Source organism: Astatotilapia calliptera, chromosome 6 (assembly GCF_900246225.1).
Source record: "Astatotilapia calliptera chromosome 6, fAstCal1.2, whole genome shotgun sequence".
Taxonomy (NCBI): domain Eukaryota; kingdom Metazoa; phylum Chordata; class Actinopteri; order Cichliformes; family Cichlidae; genus Astatotilapia; species Astatotilapia calliptera.
Window position 1 is genome coordinate 11,327,639 of NC_039307.1, and position 9,500 is coordinate 11,337,138.

General features: G+C 40.2%; 2 protein-coding genes across 2 annotated transcripts; both read right to left on the reverse strand.

Annotated features, from left to right (window-relative positions):
• Nucleotides 1-62: 62 nt before the first annotated feature.
• LOC113023869 (nucleoredoxin-like protein 1) lies at nt 63-4,540 on the reverse strand. Its single transcript, XM_026170291.1, has 4 exons — nt 2,620-4,540; nt 2,086-2,333; nt 1,752-1,841; nt 63-1,650 (listed from the first exon to the last, which is right to left on the reverse strand). Exons 2-4 carry the CDS (start codon nt 2,319-2,321, stop codon nt 1,293-1,295), a joined length of 684 nt encoding a protein of 227 aa, XP_026026076.1. The 5' UTR covers nt 2,322-2,333; nt 2,620-4,540; the 3' UTR covers nt 63-1,292.
• Nucleotides 4,541-4,646: 106 nt separating this feature from the next.
• Nucleotides 4,647-8,344, reverse strand: LOC113023868 (nucleoredoxin-like protein 1). The gene is made up of 4 exons (XM_026170290.1): nt 7,829-8,344; nt 5,776-6,046; nt 5,584-5,673; nt 4,647-5,459 (listed from the first exon to the last, which is right to left on the reverse strand). The coding sequence occupies exons 1-4, from the start codon at nt 7,911-7,913 to the stop codon at nt 5,090-5,092; spliced, it is 816 nt and encodes a 271-aa protein (XP_026026075.1). The 5' UTR covers nt 7,914-8,344; the 3' UTR covers nt 4,647-5,089.
• Nucleotides 8,345-9,500: the final 1,156 nt, after the last annotated feature.

The following is a 9,500-nucleotide window of genomic DNA, read 5'->3' on the forward strand; positions in this document are numbered from 1 at the left end:
GCTATATTGTCAAGGTTTGTCTGAGTGAGCAAAGCTGCTGTGTAGGCAAAAGCAACGGAATATGAAACACACAGCGGCTTGTGTTTATTCAGGCATCTGTCTCCTTTTACAGGTCCGACCAGCTCCGATGTAAGTTTAGCATTTACAGTTCTGTGACCACATCATGGTGAAAGGGGAGATGAGCTGTTTGTTAGCTACCCTGTGCTGCACAGTGCACAGACATTTGTGCAGCACTGCTAGAAAATATGACCTATTTGTCAATCTGGCTGTAATGTTAGAGCTTTGTTATAAATCATCATGTCTCTGCCTTTTCTAAAGCACATCAATCCATAGCAATCAAACCTGATGACACCTGATGATACTCTGGCTTCCTTCTCTGTCTCTGAGATGCATTTCAACCCCAGTGCTGCTGCTGTGATTACTGTGATTACTGTCATTCTGCCTTAGCTTTTTGTACTTGTATTTTAGAAGTACTGGCAGCATGTAGTTAAGGCATGGGTCACTTAGAGGATATAGAGGAAGGAAGAAAATGTCACAAAGAGAAGGAACTGTTGCAAAGGAAGATCTTGCCTGATCAATCGAAAGCTTCATCAGATTAGCCTGCATGCGCGAGGAAGTGTGCAAAGCCTGGATGTGGTCTTCATTATGTGAGAAGATGATTTACAGTCAAAGTAGCTCAATGATAGTGTAGTAAAGCCAGTTTCTCCATGATTTCACTTGACTCCTGTTGAATAGCTCTGATTGCTGCTTGTGTAGTCTGTAAAGTGCAGCTAGACTTCACAAACACTCAAAGCAAAACAGTCACTAACAAAATTATTTTAATGGCGCTGAATAATTCATTGATTTCAGATTATGCATGGTGTGTTTTGATTGGACGCACAAATTATCATTTTAAAAAAAGTGCATTACAGAGCCGTGTTGTTGAGAATGGAGAAATGGTTATAATCATCTCCAGTGTGTAATAAAACAAGCCTTAATGGCAAGACTTGGCTCAGACCAAACCTTGTCTCGACTGTATACTTGGCAGCATTCAGAGACATCAAATACAGCCAAATCAAAGCAGCTGTCAGTGTTCCTGCAGATAGTGTTATATTTCTTTTTGTTGTTTGCTGCCCACATACTGTACACTGGAGCTGTTGTAGGACCACGATCTTTGTACCACTGAAGCAAAGCCAGTCACAATAAGGTCAGCTTCACATTTCTACTGAAATATCTGCGATATTTTTTGCTGTGAAGGACAGCAGCAAGTTTTAGGCAAATCAGCAGTGTTTTTCTCCCGTTCTTGCTCTCAATCACCATGGTGATCCCCCTCCTTCCTTGTCGCCCGCTCCTCCATCCGCCTCCACACCTTCATCTCCACCTCCACCCCACCCCTTTCGCTTTTTCTTCTTCTTTTTCTTCTTTTCATCTTCCACCTTATACTTCAGTCTTCTCACAGGGTCGCTGAAGCTGCGCATGGACTTCTCCTCAAAGTCCTCTTTGTTCATGAAGTTCCTGTCAATGAGTTCTGCTGCCTCCTGCCAGTTGTGGTAGCAGTCTGTTCCAAGGCGGAGTATCTCATCCACGGCGTTAGGGATGAGGATGGAGCAGTCGGGACGCAGCACCAACACTGTGGGCACCTCCTCCACGTTAAACATAGCCTCCAGCTCCCTGCGGAAACACACACACACACTAGCATAGAGCTAATGGATTTACATTACCATCACCCACTAGCAGGTTATATACACTTCTAACTGGCTAATCTCACACACCTCCTGTAGGGGTCCTCATAGGCCAGGAACAGGCACCTTTTGGGGAGCTCTTTGAGGAAACCTTCTTGCTCTTCCTCTGACTGGTCCAAACTAGAGAGTGAAAGGGATATACTCCAGTAAAAATTACTCCCAATGTCATTTTTCTTGCGGTTCTTATTTCTTAAAGGAAATTCATACATGCATTACGCAAGTGCACATACGTGCATGCATTTTAATTTTACATTCGAGCTAGAGACAAGGTTAGTTTAATAAAGTAACAGAGGAGAAAATCTATTCCAGTGTTAGACGCTACAGTTCTAATAAACACCTATATGTGTGCCTCTGTGTGTTTTACCTAATGTACAGGAGAACCAGCTGAGCAGCACGATCCACGTAGAACTCATCTGTCAACTGTTTGTAGAAGTCAGAGAGCGTGGGCGCAAACTGCCTGCAGGTCTCACACGTAGCAGAAGCAAAGAAGAGCATCAGGATTCGGTTCTGCAGGCGCATGATGATCTCACGCTCTGTGTCCAGCTCATCTTGGTCCTTGTTGTTCTTTAACAGGACCCGGTCAATGAATAAGTCCACCATGATGAAGGGGTGCTACAAAGGGAGAAGCAAAGCTACTAATATGCTTTGGATTAATCAAGAAAGAGTAGGCACATCACCGCTAATCATGATAGCTCAAACCATGTAGCATAACACACATTAGAATATTAAAGGCTTCACAATAGCAGTAAAAAGTCTTGACATTTGGAAATATTTATCTGGGCGATTTTAATGGTTTTGCCTTGTGTTTCACTGTATGTTTCTACTCTCCCAAATCGATTACAGTAATCATATATAATCTCGCTTGCTGTTAAATCGGATAATCCTCACAGTTGCTTACCTCTAACAAATATTATCTCTCCTTGAGGCAGCAAATCCAAAAAGAAAATAGCCTTCAAAATCTAGCCTTATATTTCTTTTCACCTCTTCCTTTATCACACTAGAATCACTTCCCAGTCTGCCAGTTCGTATCGCATTCCCTCATTCGCCTTCACCTTGGTGGCAGTAGCTGCTCACTACCTCTTCTTTTGTGTCCCTGCTCTCCACCTCCCCTCATATGTCTGGGAGGGAGGGATTGAAAGACAAGGTGACAGAGGGACAAGGAACATGAAGTGCTCGCACTGATGGTGTGTGTATGTGAAAGCAGTGACTGAACAATCAAGTCTGTCTGAATAAAGAGCGAAGAAATTACAGAATGAGAGACATGCTTAAAAGAAGAAAAAGAACCTTAATGAAGTGAGCCACTGTGAGACCTTTAATATTCAGTAATTAATGGAATAGCAGAGCCGCAGGGAATATGTGCGTAGTGATAGTTTGATTTGCTCTACTGGGAACACTACAATATGGCCATGAAAGCACAGCAGTGATACAGGCACTGTTTATATTAAAAGAATAGAGAATTTAATGATTTTGGAGAGCATACAATTCACATTTAACTATGCAATAACAAAGTGCAAACTCTGAGGAGACGTAGTTAATAAAGAATAGTAAAGACAAATAACAGTGTTATGAAAGTAAATAACACACTGACAAGACATTAATTTCAGTTACAAAACAAGCAGGCGCCAGCACCTAAATGTAGCCAAAAAATGCAATTACATGTATATTTTTAGGGTTTTTTTGCCCAAATATTATTCAAAAAAACAGTGTGGTTGAAAATAGTTGCCTGTTTACATATCCAGCAGATATCAGTCTCTGTATCTGATTAATTTAAGCCTGTTACCTGTTTTTAGCATTCACTTTTGTCTCCCCTCCCCAGTGAGAAAATATTATATCTTGACTGTTAGCTGCAGAAAGCTGGACTTTTTTCACCAGCTAATTTCTCGTCTTGTTTCTTTATCATGCTGAGCAGCACACGTACATTCCACTGATTATTGGCTCAGAAAACAGCTGCCTGATGCTGCTGGAAATGGAGCTGATATGTCTTGAATTACTTTGCCAGAAGAATTATATTGTCAGTAGAAAGGGTAAAGAAGAGGGAAGAAAGTCTGTAGAGTTGCACAGCTGGAGTAGCCAGTATACACGTGAGTCCTCTCTTGCTATACACAGTAATTTGATCCTAAGTCAATAAGAAGGTATTGATTTGTAGAGCTTTAGATTGGAATCCTGGGGATCGATACTCACACATTTAGTCAGGATTGGTTTGTACATGTTTGTGTTTTCTGAATAAAAACAGTGGCATCTCTTGTGGTAGTGAATATCACCAACTGAATAGTAGCAACAAAATATAAAGAAAAGAAAAAACACCATCAACATATACAGTAGGTATCCACAACAACAGATGAGCAGTAATAGTAGATGTTAGTTTCAAACAGTCTGCTTTATAGCGTACATCTGCTCTCTGCTTGTTTTGGGGGTTTTTAAGAAAAGGAAATTTGTTTTCATCTTATGCAACATTAAAGTGAGTCTCAAAATGGTTAATAAAAAGAAGCGCAACAGATTATTCTTGTTCTAGGAAATGAAGGCTATTCCACTCAGGAAATTAACAAAAAAACAAAACAAAACTGTATTGTTCCCTACAATGGCGTGCACCAACCTAACCCTACAAAGAAGATCCCAAGCTGGTTCTAACTTGATTAGAAAGAGAAGCTGGAAGCCAGAGTGCAAAACTGTGCAAGACAACAACTGCATCAGAGTCTTTGACTTGAGAAAAAACACCTCACAGAGCCAGATTGTGCTGGTTTGTAAAACGATTAGTGCACACAGTATGAAAATCTATCTATCTATCTATCTATCTATCTATCTATCTATCTATCTATCTATCTATCTATCTATCTATCTATCTATCTATCTATCTATCTATCTATCTATATATGGCACACCAAGAAAAACTGGTAAAATAAACTTAAACTCAAAAACAAAGACTGATGGTTGTTGAACGGTTGTTATTATTCATCCATCCATCCATCTTCTCACTGGTATCCAAATTCAGGGTCATGAGGGGGCTGTAGCCAGTCCCAGCTATAACAGGGTACACCCTGGACAGGTCAGCAATTTATTGCACAGCTAACGCATAGAGACAGGCAACCATCCACACTCACAGGGAATTTAGATTCACAAATTAACCTAAACCCACTCATGTCTTTGGAGTGTTGGAGAAAGCCAGACCACCCAAACACAGAGAGAGCATGCAAGCTCTACATAAATTCATATTCATAAATTCCTGATTATGAATTAAAGCAGTTAATCTTGATAACATTTCTAATCAATTTTCTGGAACAGCAGATAAAAATTTCTTTCTAAAACAAAAATATTTCTCCTAAATGTCTGAGTGATAACATACAGAATATATTATATGATATATGTTTTCCTCATCTTATCCTCCAGGTATTGTTATCTCCCTCATTTCTCTTGGTATCCCATGCTCCATCTTTCTCCTCTTCATTTCCATCTTTTCCCTTCCCCCATAACTTCCACCATCTCTTTTTGCGTTTGTCGTCCTCTGTCTTGTACTTGAGCCTCCTCACAGGGTCAGTGGCACTGCGCAAGTTAAGGTTGTCAAACTCCTCGTTGAGCATGAAGCTCCTTTCAACAAGCTCGGCCGATTCCTGCCAGTTTTGGAAACAGTCACAGCCGAAACGACAGATGTCCCGCACAGCGTTTGGAGAGAGGACAGAGCCGTCGGGACGCAGGACCACTATTGTTGGTACATCCTTCACTTTAAACATGGTCTGCAGTTCCCTGAAAAACAGAAATAGACTGGCATGAAAATATACTCTAATTTTGTACAAAGAGTGATGTGGTCCTCCAGACTAGGTGCACTGACAAACAGCTTAAATATATGCACATATATTTAAACACTCACTTCCTGTATGGGTCCTCAAAGGCCAGAAACAGAACCTTTTTGTGCAGCTCTTTGAGGAATTTTTCCTGTTTCTCCTCTGATTGGTCCAAACTAGAGAGAGAAATCTGGAAATCTCAAAACTGATCAAATAGATATATTTATGTAACTGCATATGTATAAGACAGATATATAGATTAAAAAAGATGTGGGAACCTGATGTAGATGAGTGCGAGCAGTTTCGGGTATTCGATGTATGCTGGATCTTTCAGTCTCTTAAAGAAGTCGTTCAGAACAGGCACAAACTCCAGGCACTTTTCACATTCAGCAGATGCAAAGAACAGCATGACGATGCGATTTTCGAGAATCCCCATGATCTCACGCTCAGTGTTGAGTTCGTCTTGGTCCCAGTTGTTCTCGATGAGAACTCGGTTTAGGAAAAGGTCAACCATGATGAAAGACAGGAATGTAAAAGGATAAAGGCCCTCTGTGGAAACAAGGAGGGTTAGATGAAGTTTTATGTACATACGTTCAACAATATGCATGTGTGGTGGCTTGTACAGCACAGTCCTGAAAAAAAAATTTTTTTTTTCCTATCTGTTGCATCCATAAATGTTTCATTTTGCAAACTGTGATTGAGGCTGACATTAGTGTGAAACCCCTGAGACCCTGTGTAGTCACAGGGCATTGAATTTCAGGTTTTCAGTACTTCACTCTGCTCAATAAAGTGTTTTATACTTTGTAGACGTCACTGTTTTGTGCAGTAAAATGAACCCATTGTCCACACTTGAGGACACACTTTTCATAGGTAATGTTTTGTTTTTAGACCTGTCAGGTCCGACTGATCCCAAATAGCTACGAGAAATAGAAAATCCATCCAAAACAAGAGCTGAGGTCTCAGGATGTTAAATCTGAAATATTTTAGTGTCTTGTGAATTTCAACAAATATGCACGACAAAATAAGCAAGAATCAAGTTTGGAGTGTCTGTGACATTTTGGGTGCACTTACAGGTGAATCCGGAGCATTGCTACTGCCCACGCAAAACAAAAAACAGTCAAAACAAGTTTGACAGATTATTTGTGCTCATGTTGGATTCCATCAGCATCAAAGAATAATTAGGAACATCTGCTTCAGGGCCTTTAAAGCTTAAAAAATGCTAGAACCATTTTTCAAAATGTCACTGCTTTGGTGTTTTAGAGGTACAATCTGTAGACAGTGGTTACATCTATCCTGAACAAATTACTTTTGTTTACACAAAAAGTTTTTTGATTTTTTTTTTTTCGAGGGGGGGAATTTCAAACAAAGCATGAGCTGAGTCACTATTGCATCCTACTGTGACCGAACAGCAAATGGTAATTTACATGAAAATAATGAATGATTACCCCACACTGGTGTATAAAAAATTGATCCAGAGGGACCGATACCACATTTTGTTCTTAATCGTGACGATTTAGCGGAAGGAAAGCAGCAGTTCCAATTATTTTGTCAAAAATTATTTCAGTTTGGCCAGTTATTAGGATGCCACCATTACGAACCAGCAGGCCAGGTCCCTAAATTGGGAGTAATTGTTTGATAAATGCTGGTTCCTTTTAAAGGAGCAAATTTTACGATTTATAAAAAAAATTTAAAAAAGGAAACTTCCTGTTGTCCCATTGAAACACGGTAATTTGACAAACTGACAATACAACAGCCCAGCTAGAACGAGTTAGTCAGTATGAATAAAGCTTTTATGAAATGGTGTTTTCCAAGAGACAACTTATGGTTCAGAACAAACAAAAAAAAGACCCATAAGAGATAAATTTCAGATATAGAAATACAGTTCAGGCCAAAAAGCTAAGAAATATGCTTTATCTGTCTTGCCCAGCCTGTATTTCTGTTGCAGAAGTTGCTGCTGGCTGTGAATTGACAGCGATAACCTCACAAATTAGATTTGGCTCTGTGGCTTTGAGCTGTGCCAGATCTATTTGAGACTACCATTCTGCACTGAAACGTCCGAGGCTAATGTAGGAGAAATACATCTGAAATTGAGCAGCACTGGACCTTACCTGGAAAAAAAAGAGGATTTACTGTAAGGCTTAGAAAGGTCAAAACTTAAATCTTACATTTGGAAAAGTTATTTCACAATAATCTGCTTCACTTTTCGAAGCTGATCAATAGCTCCTGATATACACTAGCAAGACTGCCGTGTCTTGTTAGAAGCTAATTTAATAGGCCATCAATCCTTGTACGTGCAGTGGCAGCTAAATATACACAAGTAATTTACCTCACCTTGAAACTCCTCGGCTCTCACAAAAAAAAAACATAGAGGGAATCCAGATTTTCTCCTGTCTTTCAAGACATTATATTGTTTCATATGCCTTTTCCCCCCTCTTCCCTTAAATCCTGTGAAGCTTGTTATTTTAGTGGCACCTTTCACTGTGTCTTCACCCCTTTCTCTGTAATTTGTTCACCCTGCACTCTGTGGTCCTCGAAGGGAGATTACAGATAGCTGGAGGTGTGGCAGTGCTGTAATTGAGGGGCAGAGGATGTGTGTGTATTTGAGTGTGCCCTAAAACACCAGCTAAACACTAGAAATCTTATTACTTAAAGACAAGAAGGGAGCGAGTAAAGGAGGGATGGAAAAAGAAGACAAATTGGATTGCAAAGGTAGGATGGGCTTGTTTCAATCTTCCCTTCGCAGCTTAATTTTCTGGCTCGAGTCTGATATCACCCATTAAGCCATCAAAGCATAATACTGATTCTTTTGTATCCTGTTTTTAAGGCTGATTTAACAGGCAGGGTGCAGAATTAACTGAGAGAGTGAATAGTTTTGAGCCTGGTTCCGGTGAACTCCAAGCTGTGCTGTAGGAAAGTGCTTAGCGAGCTGCAGAGGCACTTGCAGAAAGTACCCGGGTTAATCTCAGGGAGAGGGTTGAGGTAAATATAGAGAGAGAGGGAGAGAGCCCTAATAGGATTAGTCTGAGTCACACAGACATGCGTCACTGCACATGAATGCACAAAAACACGCACACATGCATACGCTCCTTTGAATAATACATGCTTTGGATATGTGACCAAATGCACACAACACATGCTGAAGCTTTTTTTTTTTTTAGGTGAGCCTAGAAGCATGGCTGTACTGTACAGGTGTCGATGTAAGTCAGTTATGCTTCTCTTATCATGAACTGTAATGTTTGAGTGCAAGAGATCTCAGACCGATCTCAGACATGTGGTGAAAGCATCATCTAAGAAATTAGTATACCTGAGGTTATCCATGAAGTCGGTCTGGCAGTTGGTGGAAATGGCCCTCTGGCAGTGTGTTTGAGTGTGATTGCAAGTGATATCAAAGTGGATGTACACTGTTACAGTGGTGGATGCTGATTTTTAGCCAAACATTCAAGTAAAGAGGTGAGGATATGTTGAGGTAATCTATGTGAGTCAAAAGCTCAGACTTCAGAATGCTCCAAGCACTCATATTACAACAAATCGTTCCTAAAATTGGCTCCATTTGATGTAAATAAGGGGGGATAACCCTAATATGGTCACAGCAGCTACAGCTCCCACCACCTGTTCAAGTCTTTTGATTGCAAGAGGCTGCCAATCAAACAAATATTTGCTTAAAAGAAATAATGGATGAACTGATGTGCTACACCAAATCCTACTGTAACATAAACATGGATTATTGTGAACTGTTAATCATGCAAAGCTACTCTCGCAGAGGTCAAGACTAAAAATGTCTCCCTTGAGTATAATTTCTTTAACTAATTAAATGTTTTTGTTCTAATCCAACAACAAACTCTTGATCTCAGATGCAAATATCATGAAACTGTAGGGCAGTCGGTGTAGAACGAGCACGCTTCACTGGTCAGCAATGAGTAAGCCATAATGAGTATAAACACAATGAATGGGGAGAGGTAATGGTGGCTTGCTGTAACCAGAGCTTAGCATTATGTAGTTACAG

What these genes read in the sequence shown, in the direction of transcription:
- LOC113023869 (XM_026170291.1), bottom strand. Translation starts at nt 2,321, where the DNA reads ATGGTGGACTTATTCATTGACCGGGTCCTGTTAAAGAACAACAAGGAC. An exon ending in CTGGTTCTCCTGTACATTAG is followed by an intron (nt 1,842 to 2,085) that starts GTAAAACACACA and finishes TTCACTCTCTAG; the next exon opens with TTTGGACCAGTCAGAGGAAG. An exon ending in TATGAGGACCCCTACAGGAG is followed by an intron (nt 1,651 to 1,751) that starts GTGTGTGAGATT and finishes GTGTTTCCGCAG; the next exon opens with GGAGCTGGAGGCTATGTTTA.
- LOC113023868 (XM_026170290.1), bottom strand. Translation starts at nt 7,913, where the DNA reads ATGAAACAATATAATGTCTTGAAAGACAGGAGAAAATCTGGATTCCCT. An exon ending in GAGAGCCGAGGAGTTTCAAG is followed by an intron (nt 6,047 to 7,828) that starts GTGAGGTAAATT and finishes TTGTTTCCACAG; the next exon opens with AGGGCCTTTATCCTTTTACA. An exon ending in CTCGCACTCATCTACATCAG is followed by an intron (nt 5,674 to 5,775) that starts GTTCCCACATCT and finishes TTCTCTCTCTAG; the next exon opens with TTTGGACCAATCAGAGGAGA.